General features: G+C 40.0%; 1 protein-coding gene across 2 annotated transcripts; it reads right to left on the bottom strand.

Moving 5' to 3' along the window:
* Nucleotides 1-674: 674 nt before the first annotated feature.
* On the bottom strand, nucleotides 675-19785 carry PTPN9 (protein tyrosine phosphatase non-receptor type 9). Of its 2 annotated transcripts, none has more exons than XM_069981336.1 (13): nucleotides 19486-19785; nucleotides 17092-17235; nucleotides 15511-15600; nucleotides 15265-15401; nucleotides 11083-11188; nucleotides 10364-10474; nucleotides 9862-10184; nucleotides 9315-9405; nucleotides 6704-6773; nucleotides 6454-6532; nucleotides 6219-6369; nucleotides 5526-5733; nucleotides 675-5383 (listed from the first exon to the last, which is right to left on the bottom strand). In XM_069981336.1, exons 1-13 carry the CDS (start codon nucleotides 19528-19530, stop codon nucleotides 5217-5219), a joined length of 1722 nt encoding a protein of 573 aa, XP_069837437.1. In that variant the 5' UTR covers nucleotides 19531-19785; the 3' UTR covers nucleotides 675-5216. The 2 variants fall into 2 exon arrangements, with proteins under 2 accessions (XP_069837437.1, XP_069837447.1); XM_069981346.1 differs by having other exon boundaries at nucleotides 19498-19785.
* Nucleotides 19786-20947: the final 1162 nt, after the last annotated feature.

Raw genomic sequence — 20947 nt, 5'->3', positions numbered from 1 at the left:
GATTTTGCAAAGTACTAAGTGAATCCGTCAAGTGCTGAAATCCCTTTCAACTGCTGAAACAGTGTACTAGTTAATTACACATTACCTTTGCATTGGCTCTTGGTGGCTTTATTCCCCTGAAAAAAAAATGCTTTTTATCGTTTTCCAGAGTCAGGTGCTGTGGTCTGCTGTGCTTCTGGGTCACTGCATTACGCCAGCCCCGCCTTTGGGTTGACACACAAGGTTCCCCTGTGTGGACATTATGCGCATACGCAGCAGCGCATGTTTAGCGAGTCGGCCTCACTAGTGGCAGGTAGCTCGCTAGCCTGCAGGCCGACAGGCCTTATGTGTCAATTAAAAAATAAGAGGTTTGAGACCCATAAGCACATAAGACTGCGACACATGCCCCATAAAAATAGTTTCTTCTAGAGTATAAAAGGTATGGCATACATTGTTGCATAATTAACTAGTACACTGTATCAGATTATACTGGATAGCCTGTTTCAATGATTGATCTTCAGTAAATGAAGGTAAGTAAAGAGCCACAACCATCCAATGGTGTTTTAATAATGGACGACCTGGAGAAACTGGGTAAAGATTACTCAGTGAACTAACGTGTAGTGCTGAATGTAAAATAAATCTGCTCCCTTACATTATATACTGTACAGTATACCAGGCAATGAAACACACTGTAAAACATTGGCAAGGTAGACTTTTATTATGACGGCTCAAAAGGCACTACATCATAAACATCTGGAAATTGAATAAAGACAATATAGGCACACAATCAAATATCTACTTTTTTGGAAAAAAAGACAACAATTTTTGAAAGGAAGCAGAGATAATAAAAAAGACTTGTCAATTGTAAGACAACGTAATATAAAACTGCACAGCCAAAATCAAGAGCGTTTTCAGAGCCTTATACAATTTACAGGTAACTATACATAATGACATTCGGTATGTAGTACTAAATGTTCAGTAATACTACACACCCAACAATCCACCAGAAAAGCTTTAGGCTTTTAAATTTTTACAAAGCATAAAAATACACAAGCTGAGACCATTTAATTGTAGAAGATCACATAATACTGATAAAGGTAACCTACTGGAAAAGACTAATTCTGCTGTTATTTCTGGCACTAGTGAAATTAGGAGGTTGTGCGTGGTGGCACTTATGGATTGTCTATGAATTCCAGCTAAACATTCTGTCGCCATTTTTATCCGGAAGTCATTTTATACAAAATCTGATGAGGGCACATGAAAAACTTACACAAATTTTCTTCTTGTGGAATGATTCACCATATAACAAAATTGAAATATGGTTATTATATGAAAATATAGGACTTTTTTTATTATTTAAATAGTGTATTTAAATCATGAAATCAATGTATGTTTATGACGTGAACACTGAACCTCCTTCTAGATCAATTCTATGTTAAACCTCCAAGCAATAAACAGTGGCTCTCAGTGTTGGACTAGAAATCGGTTTTCTTGCTGGGTTTTACATAAAAGTGAGAAAACTATATCCTTATAGGTTCGTGTTTACAGTTAAATGCTTAACTGTAAATTGCCCTTCAGCTCCCATACACTCAATTTACTAGAGCTCTGCTGACCCATAGAGTTCAAATGGGATGACAATGTGCATACTGTGCCATTGCTCCATTCAAATGGGCCTGATTGGAAGTCTTAATGGAGGTGATCCCACTAGCTGTCCATCCCACCGATCAGATGTTTTATCACCTATTCTGTGGACAGGCTATGTTTCCACTTCATAATAATATCGGGAAAGGCGGACGTCTTGTAACGTAGACACTAGAGATGAGCGGATTTCCCGAAGTTCGGGTTCGTATGAACCTGGACTATCGGCATCTGACTCCCGCTGTCTGCCAACTCTGTGCAGCGGGTGGATACAGCCTAAGGAACGCCTAGAAAACTGGTATACAGCCATTGGCATAGGCTGTATCCCAGGAAATCCGCTCATCTCTAGACAGCCGCTAATAACGATCACTATAAGCAGCCACCTATTTAACAAGATGGCTGCCTTTAACACTTTTAAAAGTGGCACTGTTGAACATGAAGACAAAGTATGCAAAAAATTGGCGGCAGCATCCTCTGTCTATGGTTCCCTAGATTATCTGAATAAGTTTAGGCACTCTTACTCTAGATGCTTTCTGAGTAGATTCCAATAGCCCTTGGTACCCAACACCCCAATGTATGTTTCCTGTTGCATATATTATATTGTCTCAAAGCTCTTCTCTGTATCTAATAAGATACAGCTGCTTCCAGGTTTGCTCAGACTCATGACATTCTGTAATGTGTGAGATGAGGAAAATCCCTGGCTGCTGTGAGTACAGGCCCCCCTACATAAACAAGTTTTTAAAGCATACCTGTGATTTCTTTTTGATTATTGAAAATTGTAAGCTATTTTAAATATTATTGCAATATACCTTATTACCCTGTTTAGCATGTTTTCAACAGAAAACAGCAGTTGTGTCCCTCTCCCCAATCCTAAATTCACATTGCTATGCAGAATCCGTACACAATAGCTGCATATACAGATTCTGCATAGCTGCCTGTGCTCTTCCTCAGCTTAAAATAGCTTTTCTTAGGAAACCTATTTACAGTTATAAAAGTGCAGGGAAGCAGAGCACATGATCAGAATAAGCTGTGCATGCAGCCCCTACTGCTGAACAAGCAGTGCAAGAGTCTCTAGATTACTCCCTGCTACTGCCCGTATAGCAGTATGGGCAGCAACAGAGAATAACAGAGCCTCCCTCCTCTTCTATAGCTGTAAAATAGGATTCCTAAATGCCATAAACAATGCTCTCTCTCGCTTTCTGGCACTGGCACTCAGGAAAGTTATTTTTAGTTATAAAAGAATAGGGAGGCAGAGTGCAGGCAGCTATTATGGACAGATTCTGCATAGCAATGTGTATTTAGAAAGGGGGGGGGGGTCAGCTGCTGTTTTCTATTGAAAACAAGCTAAACAGGTAATAAAATATATTGTAATAATGTATAAAATCACTTACAATTTTCAGTCATTAAAAATATATAAATGCAATGACGGTTATGCTTAAATTTACCTAAGTTGTACTAAAGACTGTAGAGTAACAATAGCAAGGGTCTACTAAGGGAATGTGGTTAGGTTTATACTAACTCTGCTGACTATGTTGGCACATGACAAGTACATCTCTACTGTACTCTATTGCTGCAGCCAGAAGCATTGGTTGTAGGGTGTTTACTGCTAATTTGTGTGTTTCGTGATGTTTGCATGCCAAGACTGTGCTAATATTCACAACAGCACTGTGCAGACATCTGCGAGCATGAAAAGACTGGCATTGTACTCGTTTTTATTTGGAAGCCGTCAGCATGAGGGACCTGATAGTGCAAGGGCTGAGGCACAGAGAAACTGGCAGTACTGATGCACAAACCATAAGTAAGTTGTTTGCTACAGTACCACTTGTAAAACTTGTCAGCTCTCTCTACAAATCTGTTTTGGAAAATACTTGAGTTCCCAAAAAATACCAATTCAGTAGAACCTTTTTCTAGAATTCTGCTTTAATGCCTTCCTTCTGTAGCAGCTCCTAGAAATGTAGAAATACGTTTACAAATGGATGTTACCATTGTTCTAGTCAAAGGGGAAGATGTTCCTACACACTTTAAAGCATGGCTGCCATTTAAAAAACTGCAATTCCACACAGGCTTGTCAGAAGTTTTGAGCAGATGGCACTTCAGTGACTTAACGGACATGTTAAACTTTTCTTTAAATAACAGTAACACTAACTCCATGTAGTCAGTGGTACGTGCCTGTGTATGGAGCCACCCTATTGATGGGGAATGAGGACGCAGAGTTGTCATTTTATTCAGACATTTTTAGAAAGAATAACAAAGAAAATTTAAAACAGAGTTTGAGAAAAAGCTGCTCAGAGCTGTAATAGTATGTGGAAAACACGTATTAACATTAAGAAGATAGAGAAAAAATACAGTAAGTACCTTGCACTATAAATACGCAGGGATTTCACTGCTAACCATTAACAACAACCATATTATGCTGTTAAGATGGACTTTTTCTCTTACAAGCAAATAATAGTTCTGTAGTGACCATATGAACAAAGACCAAAAGACGTTTGGTTGCTATTTTTCGGAGATAAAAAAAAAAAAAGGGATAAATCTGGGCCATTGTCTATTTGATTTTGGTTTTGCATTAATGATAATGCATCCCATCTTCATCCATTTCCAGTTAAGAAAAGTCACATACACTTGTGCATCCATATACATTATACAAGTAAAGAATCAAAAAGGGGATTAAAGGTCTGTACATTTATATACATGTGTGACAGCTAATGCTTCTGCTTATCCTGGCCTGCATACAGAACAGTGCAGGTCCATTTACTAGAAATTGTTTCCATTACATTCATAATAACCCAGGATACAATCCTGCCTACATCTCCCTTGTTATTTCATATTAGCCATAGCTTATAATTTCACATCTCATAGTCTTTTCTATTTAATTGGTCCCCCAGGACTATGATACACAAGTAAAATACATTGACAAATACCTATTTTCATGTGTGTGATATTTGCAGACAAGATTATTCGGCGCTTTAGCTGAGAAGTTATGTGTTTGAGATACGGTATTATTGTAATGCTAGAAATAAGGAATAGCAGTTACCACTTCTAGCCCAAGATCATGGTTATCAGGAAATCTCTGCAATAAAAGGAAGTGAGAAAGCAGCAGGATTCCATTGTTTTGGATACTCATCCACAGTTTAGGTTAAACCGTAAAATTCATGTTTGTGTTTAATGCAAGTGGTTTCCTTACATACTTGCATATGATAACTGGAATGACAATGGCAATGTGTATACGTGTGGGATGTAAATCAGTGTACAGTATCTGTATGATAGATCAGGTGTTTACATGCATATATTTCTAGAAGCTGTCTAACATCCATGTATTGATTAATTATAGTGTAATGATTATGTATCGGCACTATTTGTAATCGGTTTTAGATACTTATATAGTGCTTAAGTAAAAAGTGAAAGTGCCTGGAGTATTATACTGTGCGATTCCTGGATACAAATAGTATAATATTATTGCTTTACACTGGAGCCATAAACTGGGATTCCCTATCTGCCTTTGCAGCACCCATAGGTAATTAAGGCCTTCAGCCCCTAATGTTGGTCCTTTGTTCTTTGACACTGGAAGTGGCATCAGTGGGTATGTAAAGGTGTTTATGTCAGCTGCCTAGGTGTTCTAAGATAGCCATGTGACAAAAGTAATACTGCTCCGGAGTCTGTATACTCAATGCTCTCTGCTTCCGCATTCTTCTGACTGTTTGCTGAATGTTCATGGTGCCCACATCTTCTATTTGGGACAAGCAGATATCCAGCGTACAGAAAGTACCTGATGGAAAATAATAAGGTTAGCTTTGTTTTCTTGGAATTACATGAGCTAGGGCTGTATCTCTTCGAAAAGAAATTCACATTTTTTCAGCATTTATTCCCAATCAATCTTGCCATCACCCACTGCATTTTGTTTTCAGTACCTGTCCTTCCGATTCCTGCACTGCAATGTACAACAATTGGAGGACCTCCTGCAGAACCTTTCCATTGGTTTCCTAGCTCATTCACCAATTTTTTCTGTTCCTTCTTTACAGCATCTCTGAAGTTGATAAGAGCAGCAGCAGAGCTGGGAACCCCAAAGTCTGGCCAGCTTAGGAACTGCAAATGACTGATCTGCCTTCTTTCCCGAACCTGAATTACAAGATATACATATGTTACAAAAAGGAGGAAATAAAGAAGGATCAATATGGATGGTATGCAATTTATGTGTGGAAAAATGTATATAAAAGAAAAAGTAGACAATAATCTAATAATAATCTAATTTGTGTGACACCGTATTTGTAGTCACAGCAACAGCATAAACCAATTGACAATATGCATGTAGCACGAAACGTTCCCCACATGGGCAGGCAGGATTTAGAGGCACACACCCATTAAAAATCAAAAACAGAATGGAGCTCTCAGTGTGTCGTTGATGAAATATACGCCAGCTTGGGGCAGGCATAAGTTTGACCAATTTTGCCCACTGTCCCACCCAGTTTTTGCAAAACACAGGTGAATTTTTTATGTCTGCGCTGCCCACACGAGTTAATAACCCATCCCCTCTCCCCCTCCCCCAATTGCCTCCATTAACAACTCAAATCTGTATAATGAAACATGAAGCATAAAGGTACTACCTGGCGTGCACTGATTTCCAGAGTAGTCTTTCTATAATGTTGGTGGTTCTCAACCGCTTTGTTTGTGACTGTTACAGCACTATAAGCAGCTACCGATCCTGGAGACAAAGGCCAATACTGTCCACATTTTCGATGACCACCCTCCTCAACTCTGTTTATTAAAAGGCAAATAAGAAAATAAAATGGAATGCAAAAATATTTAAAATGCTCCAAAACACAATCTCAATTGACTCACCGTGTTGTCATGACAATAACCAAGACATTCTGCTCCCAAACCATTTGCCAAAAATCCTGGAATGTATTTTCCATAGGTCCTGGAGGAAAGCATACATTTATACAATATTCGTTTTGTTAAAGCATAGAAACATATCCTTCTACCTACTCACTAATCCAGATGCATACTTTCAATGATAATTCATGCGTACACATGTAGCACATCTAAACTTCTCTTATTATCATCAGTACTGGAAAACTATATTCATTACCTTGTGTGCCAATGTACATATTCTTCTGTAAGTATCCATCCATAAAACTGGCGTTTATATAGTCCGATCGCTAAAGGTTAAAGATTTACACATCAGGTCAGAAATAAGCTTTAAGTATACTTTGAGTTCATATAACCTCTGGTTCACAATTAAAGTGTACCTGTCATCATAAAAACTTTTGACATGTAGTTGTAGGTGTTCTGACCTGTACCGTTCGTGAGAGTCAGTGGGAAGAAGACTACGCTGCAGCACAGTCCGTTTCCCGCCTGGTGTCATTGAAAGAGTCCAACTCATCAGCCCAGAAAAGCAGAGTGTGAGTGGCAGCACTGGAGCCAGGGAGGTAAGTGGATGTAATTGTTTTTATCCACCCCCTCTCTAAGCAGTGCCAAAAAAGGGTTCCCAACTGGAAAACCCATTCAAATCTGTTTGGTTATCCCAAGATTACAAGTTTTTCACTATCCACAGAAAAGTGGATAAATATCTCAGCCATTTAGCAGCTGTAGCAGTGTCCAACCTCGCCACCTGTGACAGATATGCTAGTAGTACATGTATTATGTAGTGGGTATGTTAGTGGCACATGTAGTATGTAGTGGGTATTCTAGTGACACATGCAGTATTTAATGGGTATGTTAGTGGCACATGTAGTATGTAGTGGGTATGTTAGTGGCACATGCAGTACATGTCCATTATGTGAATGGAGGACGCCTGCTTTTTGATTGTATATTTGCAGTGTGAGCAATGGTACTGTGATTATTTTTTAGTGCGTCATATAAAGGCAGATATATTTCCCAGTTAAAGGGGTACTCAAGAACTTAAAACTTTTTACATATGCTTCCCTTATAAAACATAAACATCTTATCCTCACTTTTCCTCTCTCCCTGTGTCCTCCTGCAGCATCTCTGGGTCCTTCGCTAAATGCTGCCGCCACATCTGAGACGCACTTGTCTTGGCAATGACAGCCTACTTAGCCTCAGTCACTGATTGGTGACTGGGCTGAAAAGAGAGAATAGCGTGGTAGGCACAGCGTATAAGAATGTAATTATATGAAAAGAGGTACAAATAGCTAGTCAAAGAACAAATCTTTATAGCAACCAAGAAAAAGCGACTAGACTAATTATAATAGTATGCACACTCAGAAATACTCAAAAATATATAGTTTATTATGAAAAAACCAACATCAACAAGAAATTTAAAAACACTTAAAAAGGCCTAAAAGGCCACAAAGAAGTTCACAAGTGCCCCTACAATGAACAGAGCAACAAGTAATATGCTTGGTGGAAAGAATTGTTCCTGAATATATCAGAACTCGCTACTAATACAATGTAAAATGGAGCAAATGCATGAAAATAAGTAACAATAAATCAGAAATGAATCAATACGTCCACAACAAAACCAAATACATACAAAATCAATGAATTGCTCCAAGTAATCAACCTATAAACTGTAATAGCAAGAACACCCCGGCACATAGCACCTACACCCCACGCGTTCCGTTATGACACCATAACTTCATCAGGAGTTATAATAAAGGGTAGTTGATGGTGGTATATATATCATTCATGATTAAGATAATGGTTACCTGCCGTGGATCCCGCACAGCCGTGGAGCGCACGCCACAGTGGAACGCACGGAACCGGAAATGAGATCAATGCTCATGCGGTCACGTGGGTATATTATTTGTTTTGTCTGAGTATAGTGCATAAACAAAAAACTATCGGCGCAAAGTACTTCTGCGGCGGATATAGCTTATGTACATCTGTCTAAAAATAAAATCTTATGTCAAAAATAAAACTAGAGATAAACTGCGGTCACATGATTGGTGATTGGGCTGTCACTGCTGGGAAGTGGCAGCAGCATCCTTCAGCAGAGAACTTGGAGATCCTGCAGGAGGACACTGGGGAGTGCGGTGAGGCAAGAATAAGATGTTTATTATGTTTTATGGAAGGGTAGCAATGTATAAATAGTTTTTAAGTGAATTTCAGTCCCAGTCTGGCCCTGGGTATAGGAGTAAGTTTTAAAGGGTACCAATCAGCAGTATTGTGTTTAAAAAGGCACTAGCAGTGTCCAATAGATGTGGTCATACTGTTTCCTTTACCAAATAGAAAGTTACTGGATTGCACAAGGAAGATATTGTAGGAAACATTATGACCACATCTATTGGGCACTGCTATTGCCTTTATAAGCACAAAGCCAGTGATTGGTTCCCTTTAATCTTGGAATAACCACTTTAAAAATGCATACTGTAAAACTCCCTACAATGTCTACATCTTCACACTGGACCTCTGTGCTGTCAAATTCAGTGACATGGCAGAGAAAAAGTACTCCAGCATTCCACTTCAGGGGACTGGACAGTGAGTGTCTTTAGCTTTTTAGTCTCTGCATCTATCCCATGATAGGAACATTTGTATCAAAAATAGTTTTTATAATAGTTATTTTGGTTATGTTTGTACGCATTACATATCAGGCCCATTACAATTTAACATTTTTTTCCTAAAATAATGTAACTTTACATGATTGCCTTCTGTATGAGGAAACACTATTCATACTGCTTATAAGTTTTTGACCACACAGCAAGTACTATATTATATTTTTTATAATAATTGATATTTACGTCATGCCAGTTGACACGTTTTAATTTAACTCTTGTTTGGTCTAGACACGGAACGTCTCCATAGCGATTTCGATCCCTGTTCACGACAGCCCTACAAACAGAGCAGAGAGGGTTGTTATATGGTAAACAAATCTAGAATTCAGAAGAAACAACATGAAAGTCTATAGTAATATTGGACATGGTAGAAAATCACATTTATGATTTTTGTACTTTTACAATCACAATGGGGGTAATAAATAAAGTGTGAATTGTGCTTTATAAAAAGGACATTAATTCACCGAAATAAAACTCTGTTACACATAACTAAAAATCAGAAGCCTTTTCTTTATTGAAAACTCATCCGCTGTTGTGGAATAAGGGAAACAGGTTGGAGTTCATTATATTTTGATGCACGCTATGGTAAAAGTAGTGCACAGCACAGAAATTCTGGTGCAGATACACCAAATTTTCTGTGAGCATGATGGAAGTTCCTATTTGGATGATCATCACTTTATCTATGCACATATAGATGGACTTTACATATAGAGTAGGCATTAGACAGGCTTACAGTGAAGCTGAAAACGTCCCCTCTGGCTGTTCATTCCTTATCGCTTCATATTCATCATAAATTCCACGTCTCCCCAAAGAGCTGGTGTGTTCCTTAAGCTGAGACAAGGTCATGCTTTCCGCCACTGGTTTATGTACACTACTGTTTTGACCTTCTGCCAGCACCAGTACCACATCATCTAGAGGATCTGGCTTTCCTGCACGGGCAGGGAGGAGAAGGCAGTTCCATGAACCTGGATCCCATGGAAGTAAGCCACCTAAAGACTCAGGAAGACACTGTGGAGGCAAGTGCTCAAGAAGTTCACTCATGCTCACCATGTGCACCTAAAAGGATAAAATATATTGTTATTTATACACAGAAAGATGCAAAGGACATATACAGCTTTGGAGTACTGAGAAAAAGTAAAAAAATATCTTAAACTGGTATGAATACAATAATAAAATAATCTGGAAACCTTTTCAACAAGTAGATTAAAATGTAAAACTTAAAAATCCAGACTTACCCTCTCTCTTAACTTCTCTTTAAGTAGTAAACTGATGATAGAATATGGGACCCTGAACCAGACTGGCGGAGAAACGATCAGGACCTTCTTAAGCCGAGCAGGAAACGCACCCTGGCATAAAAACATAAGACATTGCTCAATGTACAAACTACAAAAAAAAAAAAAAAAAAAAAACATTTTGACTGCACTATGGGTGGGGTGAGTGAATTAAGATTATGTATAACAGTGCTTCTCAATTCCAGTCCTCAGGCCTCACCAACAGGTCATGTTTTGAGGATATCCCACACAAAGAACAGCTGTGATAATACCTGATGCACTGAGTATAATTATATCACCTGTGACACACTAAGGAAATCCTCAAAACATGACCTGTTGGTGAGACCTGAGGACTGGAATTGAGAAGCACTCATGTAAAGTAAACTCGGTCTTTGAAGTAGACTCAAGACTTCTGTCAGTGGTAAATTAGATGTAAAATGTGTGCTGCTATATGGCTTGGAAGTGACCACAAGTTTTCTCACAGTTCATTAGGGGTCGATAGAATTATGGGGTGATCACAGACAATGTGACCCGTAGGAAATGTGCCCACTTCTATAGCTTGGGCCAGATGCCAAAACTGGCAAAAAATATGATGGAAAACTTGGATGGATGTACAACCTAGCTTGAAATTGGAATAATGGTATATTTAGCAGGGCAAATGGATGAATGAAGAATACACTCACCCTCAGCAGGCTCAAGATCTTCTTGCTTAATTCCAGCTCAAAGTTGCTGTACTGACTGCCCCCCATATCATAGATAAAGACCAGGCCATTTCTCTGTGTGTCGACACTGCAGCGAGAGTGCACTATGCTAGTCTACAACTGAACAAACATGTAGCACTGGGATATTGTAACACTTATCACCCATATCCCCAGGCTTTAGGTACCAATGGGAAGAGAGCGAGATGTATGCTGGCATGACAATATGTTACATCAATACTTTTAAGTAACTATCAAATAAAGAAAACACTTAAGTAAATCTGGTGTATCCTTAGCAATTGGCATCCAACTGAATGAACAATGAGCTCTGAAAGAAAGGTGGTTGAATAGCTACAACAGTGAAGAGCACAACCAACTTAAGAAATGGACCCAATACATGCACCAATAAAATGCATTTGTAGAATCTATGCCCATAGTCACAATAATGTTTTAGGGAAGCTTCACATGTACCGTATCGCAGCAGATTTGACTAAATGAATTAACACAGCATTAAATCTGCACTGTCAAATCTTCTGCGGATCCGATGTGTGTAAAGGCACCTTTAATGTAAATCCTAAATGGAATAGTTTTGTTTTTGTATATATTAGTTTCTGTTAGTGTTTCCTTTAGTCTGACAGTTACATAACAGTTTTTTCTAACTTTGGTCTATATACCACACACTTCACCTTAATCCACATTTAGACCTGTATGGGGTTTGTTCCTTAACATAAAACATATAATCATTAGGATGTTATTAAAATATTAACGGGTTGCTTACCAAAAGAAAATTTCTTTCAAATCAACTGGTGCCAGTTGATTTGTACTTTACTTCTATTAAAAAATCTTAAGTCTTCCCTTGCTGTATGTCCTGCAGGAAGTGGTGTATTCTTACCAGGAGGGCAGGAGAGGTTTTCTATGGGGATTTGCTACTGCTGGGGACAGAGGTGGCAGCAGAAAGCACTGTGTCAGACTGGAAAAAATACTCCACTTCCTGCAGGACATACAGGAGCTGATAAGTACTGGAAGACTTTAGATTTTTTTAAAGTACAAATCTCTGCCACTTGTTGGGACCAATTGATTTGAAAGAATTTTTTTTTTTTTGTGAACTAAACCTTTAACCATATACAAGGACACTTAAGCTATAGGTTTAAATATGCAAGTAATATATTTACAGAAGTTATCCGGCTAGGGAAAAGTATATATAGATTGTTGCAGGTACATAGAAAACAATAAAGAACCTATGTTTACCTATCTACGGTGCCCTCCTGCGCCATCTCCGGGTCCTCGCTGAATGCTCCCGCCTGCACTTCCAAGACAGATTCCTTTCAGTGGTGACAACAACTCAGCAAATTACTGACTGAGATGGGACAGCACAGTGGCCAGTGGTTGCTGAGCCAGCAGTTGAGGCAGGATCATTTAGCAGGGAAACCAGACATCCATAGGAGGACAATGAGGGAGCCCAGAAAGGTAAACATTGCTTCTTTATTGTTTCTATATACCTGCAATGATATATATAGTTTCCCCCCTTTAAATATGACCTGTAGACTACTCTTAAAAAGAAATGTTACTGTCTTGCTCTTTAAATTGACCTGTCACACTTCGAGTGCCAAAAAAACACTGGGATACTGAGCTATTAAGTAAAAACACAGAGAGGCAGAAAGGGCAAAGAGCCCAATAGAGTCCAGATAATCCCGTGTGAAAGATTTGAATTCCGCCTACAGACACACCTGCCCACGGAATTTGGGTTGCCATGGAAACATCATAAATGTCTGAGTTCCGTGCACAAGCCCTATTCTTAATAAAGCTTGTGCGGCAACCTAAACTTCCATCAGCAGCTGGGTCTGCACACAGAAATTGACAGGTCTGTGTGACAGGTCTTTTTGAATAGCTTTAAAGTCCGGTCCCCCGATTACACACCCTTTTAAAGTTTCTTGATATGTCCTCCAGAGGTGTAGGTTTATTGTTTGTCTAACAATTCAGTTAATAGTGAGATGCGCGTGAACTCACTTTTAATACTGGGAGTGAATGTCAATAAGGGGGCCTGATTATACATCGAAGGGATGTGCATTAGACATACAGTACATACCCGTCACTTAAAATATAAACCCACATATCTCAGGAATTTGAGGGTGTATCAAGAAAGTGTAAAAAGGTGTTCAATCACAACACCCTAAATTATTTAATGGTGGTAACATCTTTTTATCAGTTGGCTACAGGTCCTGTTATAAAAGATGCATTTTGGTATATTTTTGCGCAGATTATTTCAGGCTGATATAACAGATATATGCCTCTTTATAAGAATTCACAAGGGGCTCCATCCCCTTTACCAGCTTTCCTTCTGCCACCATACGGGCCTTATGTTCACTACAACCAACAATGGACAAGCCAAAGATTATTCTGACCAAGAATACCAGCTCCACTCATTTACTTTGTCAAATGTATGCAGACCCCTTAGATTTGTTTACCCCTCATCTACTATTTCTTCTTTGTAAACTATACAAAGAGTTACTGGGTACATTGAAGAGCATACATTTTAAGGGAGTGTTTAAACTGATGGGTGCTCTTTTTATATTTTAATTTTAAAAGCTGATATACAAATACATAAATAAACCATAATTGTCTGATCAGTGAAGGACACTGTCTCCCATTGTTTTCACAGGTACACCAGCTTGTCCACATGGGCCACTTTGTCTGCTACTGCAACTCAGTCCCATTCAACCCATTAATACCTAGGGCTTGGAAAACCTCTTTATGTCTGTAGTCTCAAAATTTACTGAATCAATGTCTCTTTACTAGACTGTGCACACATTGTGGCACATAATCACAATGGATACATTTTATTAATTTTTATAAACGGCATGACCTGACAACCTGTAAGTGCATGCCTAAAGGCAAATGGTTATCCTAAAGGGGATGGGGCTTGTTTAAGTTGCTTTTCTATGGACCAGTGGACCAGACTGGACAGCAGTAATTTATTCCTGCTCTGGTAGACCTAGGGTAACCATATACTATAAGGTAGACGGTTCCTTTACATGGGCACCGTGCAACACAATATTTCATCCCATGCTTATCCCAGGAACAACATTTGATAACAGTTGAGACACATCAATTTTTGTAACAGGTAGTTTATTTGGGCATGCAGCACAAACTATATAAGTTCAGGTCCATGTGTGGCGGACTTGTTTCAGCAATATAGTTCATATGTGATTAAAGGAGGAGTCCCGTGAAAATGTTCCCTCATGTGATAGATGGATATATTTATATCTATATCCATCTATCACATGAGGAAACATAGTAAAAAATGTATGCTTACCCATCCCTGTACCCCCACAGGGCTGCCCTACCACTCTCTGACAGCTGACAGCAATGTCAAGACCCCGCTGATGAATTACGTGCTCAGCTAATCCCTGACTGGCTGAGTGGGCAATCCATTAGTCGGGTCATGACGTTGCAGCAGCAGAAGCTGGGACGTGACATACCCAGAAGCTGGGAGAGAGACAGTGAGAGAGAGAGTGGCCCTACGGGTGATCTTTTTTATTTTAATTTAATGCGGGACCTCTCCGTTAATGTAAATGTTGGTAAACCTTCACAACATAGTATGCTGGGAAATTTAAAATAAGCACAACAGGTCAATTTCTTTTGAGATTTGCAAAATGTGGATGAAATTTGTAAAATCTCATCCACTTTACTGTTACTGTATTCTGCAGCAGATATTTCCATCCTGGCCTCTTTATAGTTTATATGTCTGCCTCCTCACAGTAATGTGGAGCAAGATGGCAGCTTTTCCAATCACTTCTTGGAAAAATGTCCTTACTATATCACACCATTGCTGTCCCAGCATAGTCTGTGTTAGGAGGCCGAAGATGACCCACTTGTATATTAGAAAATCGCATGCTCTTAACTGCTGTCTGTAGGACAGCTTGTAGGATCCCATCTGCTGGGGCTTCAAATTCCCTGAAATGTTTTATTTTATTTTTATTTTTTATTTGTATAGCGCACACAGATTCCGCAGTGCTTCACCTATCTGTATGTTTTTGGGTGTGGCAGGAAAACGGAGTACCTGGAGGAAACCCACGCAAACACAGAGAGAACATACAAACTCTTTGCAGATGTTGCCCTTAGTGTCTGGATCAGAACTACTGTACTATCTTTATTGTTGCTTCTTACCTCTCCACTGCTCGGTCCAGCAGGTAGAAGAGGGCCTGCAGTACTGTGTGCTGCACCTCTCTACTGTTCTTTCTTGCTGGGTGGTGTAGTTTAGCAGTGAAGATTGCAATTGAAGCTCCAGTAGGGGCCCGTACACTCTATTGGAAAAGTGTAAAACAGAGAAAAAAAACGTTTTTGAAGTAAACAGTGTTCAACCTTTTGCTAGTGTAGCGTTCCATCTCATATTCCATGTAAAACATGTCTCACCAGCACAGTAAACTTGCCACTCAGCAACTCAGACAGCAGAGGCTCCTTCAGAGGGTTTAGTCTGACGATCCCTTCTCTCTGACGTGTCTCCTGGCAGGCACAAATACAACTTTTAACCACTGACAAGCAATATACAACAATACTGTGTTCTTTTCTGTCAGTTGATGTGGGCCTGCAGATGACAGACCAACTACTGGAAATGGGTAACATCTGCCTACTTGGTGAGACACATAGCTGTCCCTACACAGACTGAGGAATTATTATCATTTCCATGATTGTATCAAACATAGCACTAGATGTTCACAGTATAGCTCTGCAAAATAGGTAACAACACCGGCAACCATGATCACCGGCGATCGCAACGTTAAAAGATGAAAATGTCAATTACAGACATATGTTAAAATACTCTAGTCACACCTTCTACACAGCTTCCAGTTATACCATCAAATCAATATTGAGATGATTAGAAGCATCCATAGTGCCATACTCATAACCTGTGTTGTACCAGTGCCAGCTTGATAGTACAGCACATTAAAGATACTGAATTAGGCTTGTAGGCACAGATTTTACCTCCATCAATACCTCATCACAGTACTGTCATATCAACCTGTCAATACCAGGACGATTAGAAGAAAGTCCATAAGCACTGCTGTAAACATATAGGGGGGGGGGGATTATGAAGACTGGCGTACAAGTACGCTGGTTATATATTAGGCCCCGCCCCCCTCTCCCCGGCAGGATACACTAAGAGGCGCACGCCTCTTATCGAATTCAGTTGGCCAGGATGGCGCCCGAACCTGCGCCCGGCGTACTACAGCAGGTGTAGATTTGGATTATGATTTACACCTTCGAGCAGGCGTAAATCATGATAGATGACGCGCGGGAGGAGGCTATGCTCGCCCCCCCCAAGCTCCCCCAGCCCGCCCATCGAACAAGCGGCGCGTACGGGAGGCGTATGGCAGGGAGAAGGGGCGAATCTGCCCCTTCTCCCTGGCGTACGCTTCGTAAATGTCCCCCCTAATCTTTCACAGAGAAGTAGTGTGGGAACTTTTTTATTCCTTACCACTGACAGCATCTTATACCAATCATTTTATTGGGATGACAGTCGTACAACTGGCCAAGTTATTTACTCCAGACGTCTATGTTTCATTGTCCAGGGTTTCTTTCATACACAGCTTGTGCGTAGGTACTTGTATGACTTACACAGCATGGAAGTCAGACAGATATTTTTCCTTCATTGTGCTTCAGAATGCACCCCACCAATCTTGGTCTGAAGTCTGATGGCCCCCCATTCATTTCATTGCCTCCTAACGCATTCATCAACCAATCCATAGCATTCTCATTCATTCTTATACTTTCAATCGCCATTTCCCTGTTGTTGACTAGTTGTTTTTTTGTTTTTTTTATTAGATCCAGCAAAGAAGTATCACTGAACTATAATACAGACTGTAAATCTGGATCACACATGCCCAGTGCACAGCTACTATAAATTTTTTTTCTTTTAATTTTGTAAGAATAACACTATAATTTACTAAGGTGTGTGAATATGGAGAATTATACATTTTTGATTAACTCTTTTACCCTGTAGGAGTGGAACAACTCAATTGCTCGGACGACGTCAAATTTTCTTGCCATTAGAAACTTCACTGCGACATCCCAGGAGAGAGGGGGTACAGAGTGAAAGGAAGTCCAGGCATTCATCTCCTGCAGGAACCGCTGAGTGGCCTGGGAAAAAGCATGGGGAAGTAAAAATATCCTAGGCTGGGAATATATATACAGCTCTCAGTAAACAATGCTGGGAAACAAAAGGCATAAATAGCAACAAGAGGAGAAAAACAGTATGTTGCTTCTATGTGCTACCTGCTGATTGACGTGATGCACTTTAGTAGTTGTTTTAGTTGGCGGTATAGTGACCTGCTAAGTTATATTAGATGAGAGGAATAGATTAGGTATTACGCTGAAGATTGAAAGACAACAGATGTCAGAGGCATAGAAAGGGGAGTACTTGCCCATAATAAAAAGGGGTCAAAAACAATATTTACAGTCATATTACTTTGATCATGCCAAAATATGTAACTTTTCTATGCTATATAAGTGGCACAAATGTCAATTAATTCCCCCCAAATTAGTCTTTGTAGGAAACATAAGGGAAAATTTATCAAGGGCTATGCGCATATTTTTAGGTGAATAATTGGATTTTTTTGCCCATTTGTCCAAAATTTCTGGTTTTATTATTGAACCAGTATACGATGAGTGAATATTTTTTAGATGCGACTTTTTAAAAAAAAAAATCTGCCTGTTTTGAGTATTCACCCAAAAGTTTGCATAATCCGGGATTAGCGCCCAATTTATCATTTGCGACTTTTTAAAAAGTCGCATAAAGGTGCAGGCCTAGGTCTAATCAGTACAAATTTGCTTGCATAATTTTTGCAACTTTTTACTTAGATGCTGTCACTATGGCAGTGCTACATTTTAAAGTGACTGTCCCATCAGGCCCAGGCTGAAGCACTGGAGGCAGGCCGACCCACCCTTAGTGGGAGGAAACCCTAGCCCCTCTATGATAGAGTTCCATTGATTCTAATGGAGTCACATCATGGAGGGGCTGGGGTTTTTCCTATTAAGGGTGGGTCTGCCGTCTCCAGTGCTTCTGCCTGGGCCTGGTGGGACAGTCACTTTAATAAATCAGTCACAAGATATTGAAACAAAATATACACCAATCCCCATTAGAAGAGTAACACAACTTAGTAAGACTCCTTAGTAGCCAATCACATTTCAGCATTTTCTAGAACAGATAGCTTAAAACCAACACTGAAATGTAAAACACACAATAAACAAATTCTAAATGCAGCATGCTATATATAAGTGGTGCTACAGGACCGCCCCCAGTGCACCAAAATTCCTCATTTATAAAATGAAGAAAAATACTGTTTTTATCAGTAATAGAGCAGTGGACCTTCAAACTAAAGGTATGGCTGCACTTCTTGTGCCCTTTCCTGTTAGAATCTAGCACAGGGGTAGGGAATAGAGATGAGTGAACCTGGAGCATGCTCAAGTCGATCCGAACCCGAACGTTCGGCATTTGATTAGCTGGGCTGCTGAACTTGGATAAAGCTCTAAGGTTGTCTGGAAAACATGGATACAGCCAATGAATATATCCATGTTTTCCAAATGATTGGGTTCGGATGGACTCGAGCATGCTCGAGGTTCACTCATCTCTAGTAGGGAACCTTGGCTCTCCAGCTGCTGAGAAACTACAACTCCCATCATGCCTGCACACCTTTGGGTGTCCAGGCATGATGGGAGTTGTAGTTTTGCAAGACTCAACCTCTAGTTGTCAGTTTTCTCTCATCCCTGACTGCACCTCCTCCTTCCCCCCCCCTCTATGGGCAGTATGTAACCTCAGAGAACTGATCAGAATTTGTCTGGTATCTCTAGATTTAGCAGTGAAATAACAGCGAATGATTAATTCAGGCGGTAGAAGAAAAAAAAGAAGAAAAAGGCATTTTTCTCTGAAATCAAATATTACAGTTTATTATCTTGATTTATTGTTTGTTAAACTGGTGGTAACTCTGTGGATGAAAAAAAATTGCTAGCAATAACTTCACTTTTCAAGAGTTTTCTAGCTACTCCATGCATTCCTAAAGACGGTGATTTTTTTTTTTTTTTACAGTGGGAGATAAAAAGTCAAGGTGCAGCAGTAGCCATAACAGCAGTGGAATATAGAGGCTTCTTCCACATAAAGACATCTCTTCTATGCTAGTGACTTGCAGGGCAGACCTGTATGCTATAACCACACTACATGTAGGGCTGCTTTGGAGATTACGCATGTACTGTACATGCTGTCATACAGACGGGTTTGTCAGTTCACACAATTTCTGTTCTGTGGTTTTACATTATTGTTATTTTTAACACAAACTACACAGATAAATGGCAGACTGAGCTTTGCAATGTCTATAATATATACAATATACACACACTGAAGATTACCTGCTCCTCCTCCTGAGTCAGTGCTTGGGCCATGCCTTCAATCCTTCCTCCTCCACTTCACAGCTGCTACTACAGGCTGGGGCTCCTGAGAGGCCTATACAGTGACTAGGCCTCTGCTACAAACCTTCACACCACAGGCAAATGGAGCAAGCAGAAGATTTACACATGAGCCATGGCTGCCACCCTGCTTGGCAATCTCTAATACAGGAAGGCTCATGCAGAAGATTTAATATGAACGGGACATTTTCCTAACAGGGGTGAGGGGGAAAAGGAAGCAGTCATAAAAACAGTGAGAAATCCACAGGCGCCCTCTAGTGGCAGCCATTAGCTCTGCAAGCCAAGGAAAAGCTCCATGCTTAACCCCTTCCCCACCACCTCTAAACAAACAGCTGCCTCTCCATATGTTTACATTGTGTTCCCTCATCAGACAGGATCTCTAGCTACATCCTGTATAATGGGAATAAATCTTGTGATCCATGTGGAGCGGATAACCTTATGTGATCTAAGGACTGGCCAGAATGGGGGCTGGAAAGTTCCAGTTAAGATCTGCTGTTAATATCGTTTCTCTGAATTCTTATCTTTATTTTTTATTCATTTATATTTATATTAAAGCTGACTACATGCTATAGAGCTCAGGTGTCAAACCTGCAGCTCTCCAGCTGTTGCAAAACTACAATTCCCATCATGCGTAGACAGCAAAAACCTTTGCTGTCCAACCATGATGGGAAATATAATTTTGTGAGAAAATCAGGCTTCCTCTAAGAAACTGCATGTCAAGTCGACATCTAGTAGAGGGATTCTAGTGATCTCAAAAGCCATACTTTCTTTTTCCCACTAAAGCAATCCTCCACCACTGTATATCCCATAACAGGCAATATGGATTGCACGTTGCATCGATTGCTTTAATGTCCAGCTTAACGTGGAAACCAACTTTTACCGTTTCAGTTACCGTAAATGTAAGTTTACCATGCATATACAGTCAATGTACTGCAAATTGTTTTCTTTATGATCCAGAATCGAGAAGGCACAGATAAAATTATTGGCAGACACACAATTACAGTAAATTACTAAGGGTCCTTTTACATGGCTCGGAATGGGGCAGTGCAAGGGCGCAAGCAAACGCCAATCAGCGAGATCAGAGGTCGTTTGCAGTGTCTTTAGATGGCACGTCCAATCGCTCGGCTGGGCAGCAAGAACGTTCAATGTATAGGTCATTCAACCGTTTAGGTATATTGCTAATCAAATGTTTATCAGAGCCACTGCGCCCGCATATACATAGTGAACAAAACAGGAAACAGCTCTGTACATTGCGTAGTGGCCATGCTAGGTTATTGCAGCTTAGCTACCATTGAAGTAAACGTGAGCTGAGCTGCAGTAAAACAGCATGGCCACTACAAAATGTAGAGTTGTTTGCTTCCAGCCTTGCTTGTTGTCTATATATACATGCTGC

This window comes from Dendropsophus ebraccatus, chromosome 1, assembly GCF_027789765.1.
Source record: "Dendropsophus ebraccatus isolate aDenEbr1 chromosome 1, aDenEbr1.pat, whole genome shotgun sequence".
Taxonomy (NCBI): Eukaryota; Metazoa; Chordata; class Amphibia; order Anura; family Hylidae; genus Dendropsophus; species Dendropsophus ebraccatus.
This window is presented reverse-complemented; position numbering and strand designations above follow the sequence as displayed.